Source organism: Sturnira hondurensis, unplaced genomic scaffold (genome assembly GCF_014824575.4).
Source record: "Sturnira hondurensis isolate 20B ecotype Veracruz unplaced genomic scaffold, ASM1482457v3 Scaffold0002840, whole genome shotgun sequence".
Taxonomy (NCBI): domain Eukaryota; kingdom Metazoa; phylum Chordata; class Mammalia; order Chiroptera; family Phyllostomidae; genus Sturnira; species Sturnira hondurensis.
This window is the reverse complement of record NW_028075471.1, coordinates 10,964,704-10,984,304: the sequence shown is the minus strand read 5'-3', so window position 1 is coordinate 10,984,304 and position 19,601 is coordinate 10,964,704. Positions and strand designations below refer to the sequence as shown.

The 19,601-nt window shown below is 39.6% G+C and overlaps 1 protein-coding gene across 3 annotated transcripts in view; it reads left to right on the top strand.

Annotated features, from left to right (window-relative positions):
- ADAMTS9 (ADAM metallopeptidase with thrombospondin type 1 motif 9) overlaps positions 1-19,601 on the top strand; it is a 176,543-nt gene that overhangs the window by 119,402 nt on the left and 37,540 nt on the right. For all 3 annotated transcript variants that reach the window (XM_037040884.1, XM_037040885.1, XM_037040883.1), the window contains one exon: positions 11,667-11,834. In XM_037040884.1, coding sequence (XP_036896779.1) covers positions 11,667-11,834 — 168 coding nt within the window. The remainder of the gene's footprint in view (positions 1-11,666; positions 11,835-19,601) is intronic.

Here is a 19,601-nt window from a genome sequence, read left to right as displayed (position 1 = left end):
TTTTATGATAGGACCTAAGCTCTAATGAAATATTGGACCTTTCTGACAATGTTTAAACTCTATTGATGGAAGACCACGGACATTTTTATTAAAAGAAGAGATGCACGCTGGTGCCCAGTGTATAAGAGGTCTCGGTTCTTCATCAGACAAGTAGGTGCCTCCTTCCAGAATTAACTTAAACCTTAAATTACTAATGGACTGTGTAAAAAGCCCTTTAAAATTAGAAATTGATCCCTAGCCTGGTGGGTCAGGTGGTCCTATACACCAACAATGTTGCAGCTTTGATTCCCAGTCAGGACACATACCTAGGTTGTGGGTTTAATCCCTGCCTGGGGCACATACAGGCAGCAACCTATCGATGTTTCTCTCTCTCTCTCAAATCAGTAAAAACCTATCCTCCCATGAGTAAATAAACAAATATAATTGGATATTGAGTTTTGCCTTTTACCTAATTATAAACTTACCAGTGATCTCTGGGTTAGAAATTGGACACATGCAAATCTTTAATGAAAAAATAGAAGACACAGCTACCACTGAAAAGCTCACCCCTCAAAATAATGAGCTCCTCAAAATCACAGTCACCAAATGATAACCAGTCTTACAGTTCTTGATGTGGCACTCAAAGGTGCCCATCTGCAGTTGACCAGATAGATTTGGCTGGAAGTGGAGAAATGATAACAAAGGCCCCCATTTACTGAACACGTGCTACGAGCCAAGCCCTGGTTTGGTACTTTATGTGCATTACTGCTAATCCTCGTGTAATCCTCGAGAAATGGATCTTATTGTGCAGGTAGGAAAACTGAGCTGCAGGAGGCTAAGCAGGTCTCCCAACATCTTATAAACTGTAATTCTTGGATTCTAGACGTGACTGACCCCCCGTCCCCATGTTTTCCCACTTCCTTTCTGGTAAGGCTTTCAAAACTTTCCGAAATACTGATTTTGATGTGTGGCACGTGAAAGCAACAGTCTCTTGTCCAAGTGGAAATCGGTTTAGTGCTCCTGCGTATTTCAAAAGCCATAGACGCCTAGTCTTCAGGATCTGAGTGTTTCCCATGGGTTTTTAGCCCAAAACCTCTGGTTTTGTTTCTTTTAGTTATCAAAAGTGAGAGATAGCTAAATAATTACAATTTTGAGTAAAACAATTTTAACACTGCACTTTGTGTTGAGTGATTTTTAAAGGAACTCAGAAATTGGACTTGCTTACCTAAAGTTCCCAGACCAGAGCTCTGAAAAGGGTTGCTTCTCCCTGGACAGTTTTGACACTTACAGCTCCCTAGAATAGCATGACGTGCTATTCTGTACATTTGCATGGAGAGGTCTGCGGGACTAAGAAAACTAGATCTTTCCCTGGCCAGGTAGTTCTGGTGGTCAGAGCATCATCCCAATATTCCAAATTTGTGGGATTGATCCACAGTCAGGGCACATACAAGAATCAACCAATGAATGCATAAATAAGTGGATGTTTCTCTCTCCCCCTCCCTTCTCTCTCTCTCTCTCTCTGAAAATCTTTAAAAATTTTTTTTACAAAGAGAAAACTCGCTCTTTCTAGACATGGCCTGATCCTAGTATTTAGGTAGCAATTATCCCCTTAAAAGAGAGGCTTGTAGTGGCTAGTTTGTGGAGAGTGTACAGGCAGTGGCAATGAATCGTTTCTGTCAAATTCACTGTATAGTTACAAAATCTCAGGACTCCTGCTGGTTTCGTAGTCCTGGATATTGTATAATTTTAAGGCCTTTTTCTAAATGAAAGAAAACTTTAAAAAATCAGGTTGGATATTTTGACACAATGTTCTGGAACAAAAGTTCCAGACAAAACAAAAACAAAAACTGAGTTTTCAGTTTTCTGCTTAAGGATGTTTCTCCCTGGAATGGAGATAGATAATACCTGGCCTAGATAGAATCCATTCTTGTCTATTACATTTCTTTGTAGTCTGTTTTAAATCTGTATATCTACATTTTCCCACCTGTCAAAGGTATCTTCTAGGGTGACATCTTTGGGGAAGAGAAATGTTATGTGACACTCAGGGTGTGTGGTGGTGTCTGTGGCTCAGAGCCACAGTTTCCATGTCAGTCTTGGCTTTGCAGGTCAGTGCAGCATTCCGAGCTCCTGCCTGCAGCCGCTTGCCATCTGTTATCTTACATCACATTCTCAGATAACCTTTCTTTTAGATGTCCCCAGTGAAGTATTTTGCTTAGTGACCATAAATTAAGTATTAAACCACAAGAGTGCTTAGCTGGTTTTGGACTGCATAGACACAGGCAATAGGAAAGGGCAGTAGTTATTTATTTGGTCTGTATAGTGCACAGCTAAGCATTGTGCAGAACATTTACTCAATCCTTAAAAATTCTTGTGACATAAGTGCTTCTAGATTCTATTAGATATATTCATTCACTGATTCATGCATTCATTAATGTATCCCATAAGTATCTGAGTGTTTTCTACAAGCTGGACACTGCTCTAGCTGCTGGGGATATAGCAGCAAACAAAACACAAAAATCCTTGAATTCACTGAGGGGTTGGGGAGATAATCTATAAATAACAAACAAGAAAGAAAGGGTAAACTGTATAATGTGAAAGCGATTAGTGACATAGGTAAAACTAAATTAGAGAAGAGGAATAGAAATAGCAAGGAAGAGGAGGGAGAGACTGTAATTTGAAGGACGTCGGGCAAGTCTCCACTTGGAAGCTGACATTTGAGCAAAGATTTGGGAAAATCTTTGGGAGAAGAGTATTCCAGGGTCAGACCTGGAGACAGGAGTACACCATGCATATCTTGGTGATAGCAAGGAGGTCAGTATGACTATGAGAGAGGGGATGAGGTAGAAAATGAAATAGAGATACAGTTGTGGAAGAGGAATGAGGAGGTATGCCACAGGAGGTTAGAACATTGGCGAGGGTTTGGCTTATGTTCAATGAAGTAGGAAGCTATTGAGGGAAGAGGGGGATTGAGAGGGAACATGAATTTGTTTTAAAAGAGTGATTCTGGCTTCTGAATTTAGAAGAGGCTAGAGGAGGAACAAATATAGAAGCAGAGAGACCATTAAGAAGCCACTGCTGTAACTCAGATGAGAATGTTCACAATGAAAGTGGTGAAAGTGATGAGAGTCTGATGTATTTTTAAGGTACTGCTAAAGGATCAGCTGAGCACTCGAATATGGGGAACAAGAGAAAGGAAGGAGTTGGAAGGACTCCAAGTGCTGTGCACTGGACAAGTGGGAGGGTGCAGTTTCTGTTGATGGAATTGGGGAAGGCTGTAGGAAGAACAGAGTTGCAGAGGAAGACCAGGGCTTCTGTTTTGAACATGTTTAGTTTGAGGTGCTTATTAACCATCATTTCATACCTCTAACTGAACAAAATTGGAAAGAAATACTTGCTGGGTTAAGCATCTTGCACAAAGTAAAAAAGAGTATTGGTCAAACCAGGCCTGATTGATTCTAAAACCAAGTTTATAACTATCACCTTCTTCGGCCTAAACCCTGGTATTTTCATTTGACCAGGGTTTAGGTCAAATTATTATTATTCCTATACTATAGGAATAATTTAAATTCACATAAAACCATCAAACATAATTTTAGCCACTTCTAATGCTAAATCTTCCATGTTGTGAGCCACTTACACCTTAGCTAGTTTTTATTGCTCCTACTTGTTCTTTTATAGTGGTACTTTTGAGCCATTTCTTTACCAAGAGATAAGCAGGAGGAGGAGACAAGAAAAGCCACAAAGAACTTGAATAGTGCATATTGACAGTGACTTGGTCTTATCTGAACTCTCAGTGCAGCAATGCAAAGTTGGAGGATGAGCATCTAATTTAATAATGCTTCAAAAGACCTTTCCCCTCCTGCTGAGATATATTTCTCTGGATACAAACTCAGATATGTATGCATATCTGAGTTCTAAGGTGGCATTGATATCCACCCAAAAGCAAATTGATTACATGTACAACTTTCCAAAAAAGTTGTAAATTTTTCAGTGTTAAGATGCTTCATGTGTTGACATGTAAAGATGTCCTTTTCACACAGATTGGTGGAGGAGCAAAACTGGAAAATGCAATTAAACAAACTCTGTCCTGGTATCTTTTAAATTACTAAATGAAACATAGACTAGCTCTTTGGTAGAAGGAAGTGATTCAAGGGCTGGACGTTGGTTAGGTACGTAAAAGTCCAGAGACCACCTGCCTGGATTGCTTCTCTGTAGAGGCATTCCCAAAGGTGACTTAAACTTTCTGGGTGCCTGTGACAGTAGCAGAGGTCACAAGTGGGAGTTCCTGAGCGCAGTCATCTTCCAGCAGAATGACATCTCCAGGGAGACGTGAACCCCCCTACCTGGGCTTTCAATCACAGTCCACCTTCAGAATGCCAGGAAACTTTGGTCACCATTCTCATCAGTCACAGCTTTTCCATCTGTTACATACTCAGACACTTCTTCGCTTACCTTTGCAACAGCTGAGAATGAGGATCCTGGAACAAATATCTCACCCACTACCCTCCTTGTCTTCCAAATTACCTTCATAGATAGTCCTGTGGCGAGCACAGAGTATGGGTCTTTGTAACATCTTCACCTCTTTCCTGAAAAATGCCAATGTCATTATTTTGCTGACGTCAGTTACAAATAATCATCATGTGTGACACTGAAAGACCCTATAAACAATCCCTAAATGTGTCATTCCTGTCAATAAGATGTTTTTTGACAAAGAACTGTGACCAGAGCAGGGAAGTGAGTGGATATGTGTTCAGTAATGATGATCACTGACGTTGAATCTGTTTTTCAGGACATTTAAAAAAAACATAATAAAAACACATGAGAAACAGAAGTAGCTTTTGAGATAATAAGTGAGAGCAGGAAATCATGGAGCAGAAAATAAATGTGGCATTCAGAGTGGTCTTTCTTTCCCTCACCTGTTCCTGTCTTCTGTGGCTAGAAGAGACGATGTGAGTGAGGGACAGTCTGGAAGAGTGGAAGGGCACAGCAACAGAGAAGGCATTTCAACACTTATGCCTGCTCTGTACGCTTCTCCATGACCTTGGGAAAGGGAAGCTCTCACCCATGCCCATAGGTGAGATTTTGCCAGATTAAGTCCCTCCTTCACCTAGTTAGAATGTTAATCTTAGGTCCCATTAGTTAACACATACTTTTTAAAAAATGCTCGCCTTTTTAACAGCGTGTTAGGAGATAGTCTAAAAGACTCCACTGAATAAAAGATTTAATCTGGTAATAGTGAGTGTGTTTTGATTTTTATAGTGTTCCGCCAAAAGAAACAGAGCTTTGTCTGCATGCATTGACTCACTACTTGTGCACAACTTTACTGAATATAGATAATACTGTTGTGTCCATTTATAGAGAACAAACCACAACTGAGAAAGGTTAAATCGCCCATCCCAAATGGCACCAGCATAAAATAGTAGAGGGCACTCCAGCTCAGTTCTGACCCTAGAACGTATGCCTTGAGATGCTGCATGTCAGAGCAAGGTGAAGACAGCGAACTGTCATTTCCTGTGCTCCTGCATGTACACGCCTTCCTTGGGATTTTTTCTTGGCTGGTACCTCAGAACAAGAGGTGGTTGTACTAACTCTTGTTCCTAGTGGTGTTTACTATATGTCAAAGCCAGAGGTGCAGAAACTATGCCTGCTTCTCTAGTCCCTGTCTATCCTCCTAGCTCTCTGTGAGCATCACTGACTTAAATAGGAAGAATCAGTTGTCTGGTTAGCTGTGGTTCCTGAGCAGCATATGCAGGACTCTGGAACTGACCACAGTGTGATGGGCAGTGAATGGTATTGTGTGCTAGGGACAGGAGCTCATAGTCCTGAGCCTCCATGCCCTCCTCCCCCTCTAAAGGAGCATGCCATGTCTCCTTTCCTCTAGTGCTGAATTTGTAAAATAAATAGAGGCACTGAATAATATTTGAGATGCTGTATAGCTCAGACATTTGAGAGAATAGTCCTTGGTGATTCAGCAGGGCAGAATTTACAACCTGCATCCTTCCATGCATGGCCACACAAAGAGCCCTTCATCAGTGATAGAAAACAGTCATTTACCATGTGGTATCAGGCATGCCCCAGAGGGTAGACAAACCCTAAAAAATGACCAAGAGAAAATGGGGTGTGGCTTTGGCCAAAGGGAAATGTGACCCTTTACTGATGTGATTATATATTTGCTCTTCATAGTGCCTTTCTTCCCAGGGTGCTAATGATGTGGTGGAGAACATATTAAAGTCAAAATACTAACATTGCTTAGCTACTCTTTTCTTGAGAGACCAAGGAATCAGAGGTCTCTAAAATAGTCTTCAGAAACACTGCTCGAGATCCTTGTTTTCTGTTGGTACCTTGGGTAAGCAGAGGTGAGCAGCCTGTTTTCTTAACTAGATCCTTTCTTCAGTAGAACTTGAGGAAGAAAAAGGTGGCTCAAGAGGCAGAGGTACTGGATTTGAAGCCTAACCTTATCTCTGTGAGCCTAGGCAAGTGACGTCATCCCTTTAATCCTCGGTTTCCTTTTCTGTGAAAACGAGCCCTAGCAGTGCCTGATCCACAAAGTTGACCTTCAGCTCCATTTCCCTTCCCATTCATGGTGAGTGTTCAGTAGAAGGTGTCTAGTATGATTTCTAATAGTTGTGCTCCAATGGAAGGAATGCTCTTGGGGGTGCCTTTCTGCAACTTAATAGCTTATGCTAGATCAGTTCAGCATTAGCACTGTGGGTCAGATTCTAGGTGGTTTTATCTTTGTTTACCTTTAGGAAAACATGGCATTTCATCACTTCTGTGATGGCTACAGGAGTCATGGGTTCGTTCATTTCCATGCATATTTGCTGACTGCCTTTAGTGGGGAAGGCAGTAAATAAACCTGTGTGAGATGCTGCTAGCTCTTTGCTATGAGACAAGGCCATGTGGTCTTCCAGGCCTTGCACTGATTAGTATTTGAAACATTGATCCCTAAATCTATATCCTTGTGCTCACTTTCTTTTTTCAGTGTGGCAGCAAGTGCAGGCTGGTATCCCTTTACCTTTCCCGACAGTGTGGTACTCACACAGCACTCACTTCATTCAGCCTGTGATTAGCAGAGGCAGCTGAACTGTGGGTGCGAGCATGGCATCATTTCTGGTGGAGTACTTTCCAGATGAAGTTGACTTTATGTTTTGTTAAACAAAGTTAAAATGAGAGTAGAATCAAGAAGAGCTGGTTGTTGTTATGAAAAGACACAACCGAACATTTTAAATGAAGTGATTATCATATTTTAGAGCATCGCAGAGAAAGGCCTTGAATAATAATTAAAGGTCTCTTCTCTCAAAACTGAACTTTGCCCACCAGTCTTGGAGTGAAGGTTAGCTTTCCAATTGTCAAAAATCCTTAGATTAGGAGAGTCTTGATTTAATGGCTCTGGTATACAACCTTTCTTGTGGCCTCTCAGTGCTTCTGGATTTCTACCTGTCAGCCAGTCCTGGGCCTGGAAATATGGACTAGCTGATCGTCATCCTCTGAGACACATTTCATGTATGCAGAATCTCATGTATCTAGATCACTTGGAGATGAGAATCACCTAGATAAACCAAACTGTGCCCAGACACAGCAAGGGCCCTCCTCCTGGACCATGGCCATGCATTAACCCACATTTAGGAGGCCTCCGCTGTAACCCAGCCATCCTGGTTCACACTCCAACCACCATATTTCAGCCCCTCCGAGAAGCTTCCTTCTAGCCAGACTTTGTGTACATCCCTGACCTCCACCCTCCCCTTGTTATTCTCCTATGTAGTCCTTACCAGTTCTGTGGTAATCCTCTGTCTTCATTTGGATACTCAGGTTCTCAGCAGCCTTGGCAACTTCAGGGGTCTCATTGTCTTTAGGTCTTCAGCTCGTCTCTTCCAGGCAGACACGCTGGGGTTGTTTTTTGGCTTCTTGAAGACTGAGAGATTATGCCCCTCAATATAAGGGAAGGGCCAGGGACAGCACACCAGACCCAAATCCACACTGGAGCTACCACTCAGAAGGTGTAACCTTTTGTAGAGGTTACAAGTAGACTGCCCATGCCTTGAGTTTTGTTTTCCCCAGAGGAGCTCAAATGCAAGGATTTCAAACTCATAGACCTTAGATTGTAACAAGTGGTAAAGCAACACCTGAACAAAGCTCCACATTAAACATCCCCTTCCAAAGACCTCACAGAAACACAACCTTGAGAGACGAGGTATCTGAGATGCACACCTTGACATTTCTAAGTAACAAGCAGAGATTACATCGTTTGGGAGGGAGTCCTACTCCAGGTCGAGGGTGGGGAAATCATTCTCCTAAACAACTTGGGTTGTTTCCTCAGAGGAAAAATAAAAGTCACATTTCTATTGGCAAACCAGGAGCTATTTTAGCTGCAAAGTTAAGGAATTAAATATTTTCCAGAGCAAGAATGCTCAGATATGTAGCCAATAAATAACATGTACTGGGTGACGCACTAAATGTAACTATTCTCTGTGACACATGGCAATGCAAAAGCCAGTGCCTGAGAAAGGACTAGAAATGATCAGATGGAAATTTCCCTCAGAATATAGAGTTGAAACTTGTATTCATTTGATTATCAAAGTCGTAGCTCTTTTATGAAGTCATAATTGGGTCATAACCCAATGAACTGTAGGATATGAAAATTTCCATGAGTGGCTGCTTTTCTTCACTGGTGAGTTAGAAAGCAAAAAATGAAAAGAGTTTTCTATCAGATTGGACACCTGGAGAATTTTCTAATTGCTTTTGGATCCTAACAATTGTAGGCAAATAATATGTATAGTGAGCCCTGCCAAAATATTGAGTTCTTTTTCCAAGTCAGTTACATTGAGGTCCCAAATAGGACAAGTATACGTAGGAATGGGTGAGACCCACCTAATCCAGCTCATACTCAGTCTTTAAGTCAACATGTTCAGAAATGTATTCACTCATCTTCATTTTGTGGGCAATAAATAAGATGTTGGTTGCCACCTCAGATGGATTGTCAATGATGTTGGTAACTGTGTTCATTGTGCTGTTACTGTTCCTGACAGTTATCTCTATGGTTATTGGGGCAATTAAATGAGATGATGCATTTCAAGTCTTAGAGAAGTGCCTGGCATATAAGTAACGTGAGCTAGCTGTGCCTTTTCTAATTCTGCCTCTGAAGATTGCTGATTACTTTTAGACTGTCTCTTCCAGTGACCACTGATTTTGATTATTAAATCATTATTTCTGTCGACTCCCTGCTGCCTCTCAATATTAAGGGACATTCTCTTTGTAGTGTTTCTATGTTGAAATGACTATCCTCCCTAAGCATAGACTTGCTTTAAATTCATCCGTGTTCATCTGATTACTCTAAGACAGCTATGTCTGTGTCTTCACCCTAATAAACCAAATGTTCTCATTCATAAATCTGTCTCCTTTAAGCGAATCTTATTGTCTAGAAATAAATATATCCTTGACTCCCAATGGTTTCCCCTATCTCCGTACCTGTCATTTATCTATCCAGTTGCCTATATTAGACATTTAGAAAGCATCCTTGACTCTGTCTTTTTTCCTCCACCCCACAGCTGATCCATCGGGTACTATCATTTCTACTTCAAAAACATGTTGTAAATCCACCAACCCCCCACTGTAGCACTGCACCCTAGTCTAAGCCACCATCACCTCTGGTTTGGATACATGCAATAGCTTCCTGAGCAGTTTTCTTGTTTTCAGTCACATTTGCATTCCTGGCCATCATTCACTCAGTAGTCAAGGTGGAATTTTTGAACAAAAATGAAACCATGTCGTATCCACACTTAGAAACTCTTCAGTGATTTCCCATTGAATGCTGAGTAAAATCCAAATACCTTGTTGTAATCTGTGAGTTCTGCATGCTCTGGCCCCAGGGAATGATGTCTCACGGAGCCCTCTTCTAACCACTCTAGACTGTTTCTTTTATAACACTCAGTTCAACTAATAAGCATTTATTTTTGTTATCACTTGATTAATGCTGTTTTTCCTCACTGGTCTGTAAGCTTCTATGAAGACAGGAATTACATTATCAGTTTTGCTCATCACTATATCCCCAATGCATTGTATAATTCCTAGAATTTAGTGTGTGCTTAATAAATGTTGAATAAACAAATGAACTCACCCCAAATACTAATTGTGACCCTATGTTATTTTCTTACCAAAGTAACATTTTTTAATATTAAAATTAGTTACTAATAATGGCGAATACCTGTGTGCAAGTCATTAGATCACTGGTTTATAGGAAGATTTCTAGGAACTTCATTCTAAAAGCCTTCTAGAATCATATCCCCAAGTCTTCAGGCACTTTCGAACACTGTAGGTTGAATTATGGATATTTTAGTTTTGGTATAGGTATTCAAAGTGGGCTCCTTCCTTTCACACTGTCTACTCTATTAAGGTTTCCAGAGTGACTGTACCAAATTATAATACTCAGAAGATGAGAGCCCAAATGAAAACAGCAATGCAACCATCTCTTAAAATAAAAGGTTATAGTCACACCTGTTAAGATACATATTTTAAGTCTATCACCTACTACTGAAATTTTTATAATGGTTTGTATTTAGTAGAAAAACATGTCTGGCAAGTTTATGAATGGTATAACTTTGAGCATGCTTGGATAGTAATGGTGATTGAATTGATTTCAGGCTGCATGTTTTACATAGTGCTATTTATCTATGACACATAAAAGGGCACTTTAGTGATTTACGTTAACAAAGTCACAGTTAGTAGAGGGAATGAGAAATATTGAATAGAAGGAAATGGCACTTGAAATATGTTTTCATTGCATTTTCACATTTTCCTTCATTCTTAAATTCATTTCCCTCTGGAAAGCAAGAACGTTATATTGGGACATAATGTGTCATGAAAACCTGAGCCAGCAAGTTTCTAAGCTAAGTGGTAATAACTCCTATAATTGCTAATGAGGCAATGGAAGTTGAATATCTCAGGCATTCACTGGGGCAGCCTGTTGCCTGTTCTACAAGAAGCTGTCATATCAAATTTTTGTCTTAACTCCCCGGGCACTTTGATTCTTAAACCTTTTTGAGAAACCTAATCTGAAATCAAAGTCAAATTGCTTAGATGTGGTCAGACAAGGTCACATTTAAAACAGTTCAGTGAACCTGCAGACCGAAGTTGAAAGGTAATGCCTCCCTCCCAAAATTGAGACTTTATCCTCTGAAAAATGGGGAAGAGCTTCCTTCTATCATTTAATTAGGAAATTGGACACAGCTGTATTTTGGAAATGCAACTTTATCCAAATCTGACTCATGAGGCATTTTGTTGAAGAAATATCTTGGTCAAAGACTGCATGAAATGAGATATGAAAAGAAGTCCTTATTCATAGTAAGATGAATTCTTTAAATCAGAATTGCATGGCAATTTCAGGTCTGTGGACTTCATTCCTGGCCTAAATTATCCAGATTTGCCCACTCTGACCCAAAACACTACACAGGATTGCTGCTACAATGCTGTGGACATTTCTCCCCCGAGGCTACTTTCCTTCCAGGTTGTGCCTTGAGATGTTATCCAAAATGGCGTGGGAAAGGGGGGATGGTAACTCCTGTTAAGCATGGTCTTAGGGGGATGGTAACTCCTGTTAAGCATGATCTTAACATCTCACGACACACGATTTTATCAAACTCGATGTCATTTAAAAAAAACAACAACAACCTTGCCATTGCTTTATATTTCAGTGTTCTGTCTCTTGTGGTCGAGGGCATAAACAACGAAATGTTTACTGCATGGCAAAAGATGGAAGCCATTTAGAAAGTGATTACTGTAAACACCTTGCTAAGCCAAATGGGCACAGAAAGTGCCGAGGAGGAAGATGCCCCAAGTGGAAGTCTGGCGCCTGGAGTCAGGTGAGCAATGCTTCTCCCCTATGACTGCTTCATTACCTTCAGGCATGTGGCTGAGACCAGCATGTTGGTTTGTGTTCCTGTGCCTGGTTTTCGTTTTTCAGAGGGGAGCATGGGGACTGGGAGGGAAGAATCTGTATGTGAGGATACTTACTAGCTGCAGAATCTGGGGCAAGTGCCCTCAGTCCTTGGCACCTTGAATGCTACCTGCAGTAGAGTGGTTGTGAGGATTGATTCTGAGTGGTAGTAGGTGTAGGTATCAGACATCTAGCAGAGTAGCTGCTCAGTACTGTCCTAATGGCATTTGTTGTTATTCACTACTTAGAAAACCACTAATTCAGATTGCAGTGAAGTTGACTATAGTCACCCGGCAGGAAATGAGTCTGAATTTACTTCTGAGGTTCTTAAAGAAAGGGCTGTCAATATAAAGTATTAGAGATTATTTCTTTGCCCATTTACTTGTGTATAAGAGAGGTGGGGGACAGCAGGGTAGTTCTCTGTCATTTCCTAGTTTATGCAATCTTGGGTGATTTCTTTCACCTTCCTGAGCCTACTTCACCTAGTTCTTACGAGGATTTAATGCAATAATGAGTGCTGTGTCCTTGAATCTCATAGGCTCTCAAGAATAATTTGATTGGATAAGTGTGATGTATGTATCGGGGGAAGGGTGTTAGTACCCAAGACACTGATTATGGTTGGACTCTGCTAATTCTAAACATTTGGTAATTTAGTCAGAAATTGGGTGTGAGAGTTTCCCTGCTGCATTTAAGAAGAAATTCTCAAAACTTCTATTTATTTATAAACAATGGATACATGAACTAAAGGCACTGGTCCTTAAAGTAAATCTCATCACTCCACACTTGTTCATTTTCTCAGAGTGGTTGGAGGTGCTTACTTAAAAGTAATTAAGGATGAATTTCTTTTCACTTATCCTGTATTCGTGTTGCTCCTTTCTCTCCGTTGCTTTGATTCAAGGAGATCTGAGTGAATTTGTGGTTCTCCCATACATGTGAATTTTTTCTAAGTGCTCTGAGCTGGCGTCATTGTCCCTGGTGCCTCCCAGCTGTATTTCACTTCTCAGCATCATTCTCCAGCAGAGAGGACTCTGATCCTCTCGAGGCTTTTATGACATTGATCATGTTTGTTTTCGTCTTTGTTTTAATTTAATCCTCAAAGCACTTGGGCCCAGACAGAAGTAGATCCTCCTTTGGTTTCCTTGAGGGACGCACTTTCAAAGCAGTGCTTCATACTAGTCATCCTTAATAGTTGTCTAAGTGACTACTGCTGTCTCCAACTCCTAGGCCTCTGATTTTAGTAGCTATTCAATTCATGTAAAATGCCCAATTAACCTTAGTTAAAAAACCATGCTAATTAGCTTGTCCTATGTAGACTTCCATGCTCTTACTTTTCTTTATGTTCCTTAGCTTCAGTTTATCCATTTGCATCTTGCCCTGAATATTAAGTTTACAGCATGTAAAATGATGCTCATTTTAATGTCCAATTCTTTTAATAAAAAGACAGTCAAAAGAATCTTTCTCTCTATTGGTAAACACAGAGTGAGTTTTATTGCAGTATCCTGTGATTGAGGTGGGAAGTCTAAAATTCCTCACAAAGCTGTACTGATTAGGTTTGAATCCTGAGTGGGTTGGATTTTTTTGTGTGTGACGATCAACTGATTTTTAAAATATATTTTATTGATTATTCTATTACAGTTGTCCCATTTCTCCCACTTTATTCCCCTCTGCCCTGCATACCCCCACCCACCCACATTCCCCCATTTTAGTTCATGTTATAGGTCGTACATATAAGTTCTTTGGCTTCTACATTTCCTATACTATTCTTAACCTCCCCTTGTCTATTTTCTACCTGTCATTTATACTATTTATTTTCTGTACCTTTTCACCCCCTCTTTGCCTCCCACTCTCCCACTGATAACCCTCCATGTGTTCTCCATTTCTGTGATTGTGTTTCTGTTATAGTTGTTTGCTTAGGGGGGGTTTGTTTTTGTTTTTAGGGGGTTTTTAGGTTCGGTTGTTAATAGCTGTGAGTTTGTTGTCATTTTACTGTTCATAGTTTTGATCTTCTTTTTCTTATATAAGTCCCTTTTACATTTCATATAATAAGGGCTTGGTGATGATGAACTCCTTGAACTTGACCTTATCTGAGAAGCACTTTATCTGCCCTTCCATTGTAAATGAAAGCTTTGCTGGATAGAGTAATTTTGGTTGTAGGTCCTTGCCTTTCATGACTTGGAATACTTCTTTCCAGCCCCTTCTTGCCTGCAAGGTCTCTTTTGAGAAATCAGAAGGCAGTCTTATGGGAACTCCTTTGTAGGTAACACTGTCCTTTTCTCTTGCTACTTTTAAGATTCTCTCCTGCTCTTTAATTTTGGGTAATGTAATTATGATGTGCCTTGGTGTATTCCTGCTTGGGCCCAACTTCTTTGTGACTCTATGAGCTTTCTGGACTTCCCAAAAGTCTATTTCCTTTGCCAGATTAGGGAAGTTCCCCTTCATTATTTTTTCAAATAAATTTTCAATTTCTTGATCTTCTCCTCCTGGCACCCCTATGATTTGGGTGTTGGAATGTTTAAAAATGTCCTAGAGTTTCCTAAGCCTCTCCTCATTTTTTGGAATTCTTGTTTCTTTATTCTGTTCTGGTTGAAACTTTCTTCCTTCCTTCTTCTCCAAATCATTGTTTTGAGTCCTGGTTTCCTTCCCATCACTGTTGGTTCCCTGTAGATTTTTCTTTATTTCACATAATCCAAACTTCACTGCTGCCTGGGTCTTTTTTATGCTGTTGAAGTGCCCAGTGAGTTCCTGGAGCATCTTGATAACCAGTGTTTTGAACTGTGTATCTGATAGATTGGCTATCTCTTCATCGTTTAGTTGTCCTGATTGGGTTTTATTTTTCAAACATAAGGTAACAGGATTTTCAGAATGCCTCTGCACAAAAGACCATATCCATTCAAAGTAATTGCTTAGAAAAGTCTAGTTACTTTTATAGAAGATACAAGTAAGCATAGTTATGTAATGGTCTGTGGCTAGCTTTTAAAATGCCCTGATTTGATTTGCAGAAATGAATTATATATAAAAGCAGGCAAGATAAGGTGCTACTTAGGTAAAATTCAATTTCTGTAATTTAGGAGTATAACTCAAAGTACTCAGACCCAGTGGTTGATGGAGAAAGATGGTCTACATGATTAAAGATTGTTGGCTTACTAATGATCTGGTAGTAGACAGGAATATCCCTAAGGCAGGGATATTAAAGCAAGAGTAATGATTATCTATTTGCACAAAATTTAGATTTTACATCTGGTCTCTTTGTTTTCTGCTGGTAGCTATTTCATGGTCATCTCTTCTTCAAGGTAGGAAGAATAATTAGTGCAATTTCTCATCATATCAAAATGTCCTCTATATGATAAGACATATAGAATATTGGGATAAGAGACTAGGGTAGCTATATTAATCTTCATAGTCTCTCCCTAAAAATTGGCATTTTGAGATTTAAAGTAAAATGTTTTATTTAACCTACATCTTTTCAAAATCTTGAAATGCAAAGGAAATGACTCCAAAGAAAGGAATGCTTTTCTTGAAAAACATTCTCACTATAGTTTTAAAGCATTTTTTTTCAAAAGTTCATGTTCAATTTGTTTATATTATCAAGAACTAAGGTTAGATGCCTATGAAATTTTAAGACAAACATCAGCATCAAATTCCCAGCTCAGCTCTGTCTTGTCACAATAAAAAAGCATTCTAGAGTGACATTTTCTTACCTTATCCTATTCCTAACAGACGGCCTTTTTAAAAAATGAAGATCAGAAACAAAAACAATAAATGATTAAATTAGAACTTGCAAGTCATGAATTTATTCAGTGGATCATTCATCAAGCCTGAGTTACCTGGCTTTTCTTACTCTTTACCATCGCAGTGGTCAGGATGGGTCTACAAGTCAATTGGAATGCCAGGCTTTGATTAATAGCCTTTGTTTTTCTGTCTTACTGATATAAAACGTGATGCTGTGCTTACAGTCAGTGCTGTCTTTGATTCAGGGAAATAATTCATTTTTTTATCTCTTCAATTCAGCTTCAAAACAGAAGCTGGCAATTGTGTTATGAATCAACCAGCCATTTAGGGTTAGGACGTTTATCTTTTTTCCCCAGATTTTTATTTATTTATTTTTGGAGAGAGGAGAAAGAGAGAGAAACATGTGTGAGAGAAACATTAATCAGTTGGCCTCTCACACACCCCCCAACTGGGGACCTGGCCAATATCCCAGGCATGTGCCCTGGCTGGGAATCGAACTGGCAAACTTTTAGTCCACAGGCCAGCACTCAATCCGCTGAACTACTCCAGCCAGAACAAGGCTTTTGTCTTAACTACAATGCGAAAAGAACCTGTGGTATCAGATTCTGAAGTATTCTGCAAGTATTTAAGTGAGAAACATGGAAAATATGTAGCTTCACCTTTTGAGAAGTCAAGGAAATCATATGCATATGGTCAGTGAGGAGAAATGGGTATATATCTTGCTTTAAAGATAGATGTGTGCTCTCATGACTGTGTTCATTTGGACTATGAGCATTGGGGTTGAATTGCTTGCATACAGGCTTCCCACCTGCACTCTAGCTGACACTGTGCAGAAGGCTGCATCTGGTTAGTATTGTGCTTTAAAACTGGTATCCACAGTACCTATCGTCAGTACATTGCCTGGGACAGAGTTTACTTTGACTTTGTTTTTCTTGTTTTGAGTGAGTTAGAGTAATTATCTCTGTTCTTTGCTTAATTTATTTGCGGAGTACCTGCCTAAAATTTACTTAAAAATACAAAAGGTATTTTATTGTGAAATGCTTAACATAGGGATCAGCGCTCAGCCAGGGTGAATTTGTAGCCCTTGGGACATTTGGCTACGTCCAGAGACAGCTTTGGTTGCCACAACGTGGTGGCGCAAGGGAAATGCAACTGACACCTAGTGGGCAGAGTCGGGCAGTGCTGCTCAACTTCCTGGGACGCACAACACAGTCTCTAACCAAAAGGAACTATTAGATTGAGAAACCCTCTTTTAGAGACTGGTATGTAGTAAATGCTAAGTAAAAGTTTGCTATTTCTGTTGTTACCAATTACATATTATAGTTGGTTCATATAATTATTTTTCAAGCTGGCCTCTCCTTTAAATAATGTGACCACCATAATACTGGAAGAAAGTATCTAAAATTCTTTCCAGTGTCTCAAGTATATATTATGATTCCCCAAGCATCCAAACTTCCGCAGAGATTCTTTTTATCTATGGAAGTAAATAAGCATCAAGTCAGTGAGTTCTGCCTAGTAGCTCTGCACAGCAAGGACCGTAGAGAGATGAAACAGCTCCTGGCTCAGTAGTTCGGAACTAAAAACATCTACTTTCAAACCTGCGCAAATAGACTGCCATGCAGAATGATGGCTGTGGGAAACGCGTTAATAGAGACTGCTCACCTTTTTTTTCTCTACACACTAACCAAAAGATGTAGTAAGTAAAACCAGAAGAATTAAGCACATGCAAGTGCACACACGTATCACCACCTCCAGGATCATGCCGAGGTTTTTTCATGTTGTTTTATTCATGGGGTTTCTGCACAAATCTCTCAGAATTCACCAAGCAAGCCTGGCTGGCTGTGTATGCAAATTGTTGCATCCCCTGAGACAGCACAGGAGGAACACTGGAGCCCAGACAGACAAGGAGCTGAGGCAGTGCACTTCGTTTAAGGAGCTGAGGCAGTGCACTTCGTTTTGAACAAAGATTACGGAGGATGCGGGACACAGAAAGGCAGAGCTTTTGCCTGTTGTGCATTTAAGTCAGGTTGAAACTTTTTTTGCATTATTTCAAAGCTGGCTTTGATATAATAAAAATCAGAAGCCACAAAGATATATTGTGTAGTTGAACTTCCCTGTGTCTTTATTTGCCTTTTTGAAAAATTATCGAACATTGAAGGAAGTGATTTTTTAAATGTTGCACGCTTAGGGCTTTTAATACGTTCCCTTTGTCCAACCATATGTAATTTACTCAACAATGATAGCACTAAAAAGAAGTTTCATTGACTTACAGCCTGAATAGTATTCAGTCTAAAAGGCTTTAATGTTACTTCCTTTTTCCTTAGGCTATTAAAGCATTGTGAGCTTCTGAATATGTATCAACCCTGTGCCCAACTCAAATTTGTTTATGTGACTGTTCTTTTTCTTCCTCTGTATTGCCATTTGGATACATTGTTCTGGACATGTACAGTTTTACATTTTAGACCCCAAATTCAAATAGCCAAGGGATTTTTGGGTTGTTATTTGCTGATGATGACAGTGTTTGAATGTTTCTGTGATTGGTGTGGTAACTCTCCTGTGGTACCATTCATTCATTTCCAGGGTAATCAATGGGAAATATTATATGTGTGGCTCCCGTAATATTATATGGCCATTCTCTGTAGTTGAGGCAGTCACTTGTGTCCTGGCAGTCCCAGTTCCATCAGCATATGGTGACTTTAAAAGTCTGTTTTTTGTGGGTCACAAACTCCTTAAATACAATTAATGCAATTAAATCCAAACAATAATAGTTATGTTGTGCCAAAATATTTCCTCTCTTTAGCTGGCTTTGATGTGAACATTTGAGCTCCTGCCTAGCTTAGACTCATCTGAAACAATGTGATTTTCCGAGTTGCCTGTGATCTGGTAATCTGAAATGGCAATACAAGTAATATTCCGCAGAAGTCAGTGGGTGTACTTGATACTGCATTGCCTTTAGCTCAGAGTAAGAGGAGTCCTACTGCAGATTAATTGGACAAGATTGTTTTTCTAATTTAAAAGAGCATGATTCTATTTTTTATTAAGACTTCCTCTTAGGCACATGGCTTTAATGTATGTTAAACTTGTTTTGTCAATGCCAGGCAAATTCATGGAGGCTGAGCTATCAGAAAAACTCAGTAAAATTTTTAATAGCTAAGTATAATAATATGCTGGGGTTTTTTTTCCAATCAAATGGTGCCTTTCGTTTCTGTCAAAGCCTTAATAAAGAGTATAATTTTTGGCCTGACTATAAGTGAGATTATAAAATCCAGCAATGAAAGAAACATTTAAAAATTAATTTAGAGGAAAGTTAATTACAGATTTAATATGGTGTTTTGCAACTTGGTCAACCAAATGCTTCCAGCCTGATTAACAGTATTTGTTGAGAGCTGAAACATCATGCTTAGGGAAATGTTTTTTTCTTGTCAGCTTTTATTCTTATATAGTCAACGTAAGTTGTAGATAGACAAAAATACTGGTGAATTCCATAGTTTAGAAAAAAATTCCTCCGTCTCCAGAAATAAGAGCAAGAAAAGGAAGAGACTGGAGAAAATGATTCTACATACAAGGTCCTAAAAGCTTCAGTAATTTACTCTCCTTGCCTTAACCTGCCAAGAAATTATTCTGGTAGAGTACTATAGTTCCACTTTCCAAGAGCCTCAAATCTTCCAAGATAGAAATTATTTGGGATTTTTATTTCACATGGCAGCTCTATTTCTAGGTTGTACTAAATGTTTCCTAATGATCTCTCCCAGTCTTTTCAATTGTCCTAAAATCTTGGTAACTCTAGAGATTCCTGAAACTTGAATGCCTTCCTGACTCACCAATACTGATAGGCAGTGAGTTTGAAGATTTAAGACCTTACTTTGGGTCTGTTCATTGGAAACTAGAAATCCTTGTGATAGCTGTGAAAGGCATTGGATTAGGGGTACAGTCCTCAGGTCTGTGGCTCCCCCCACCACACGCA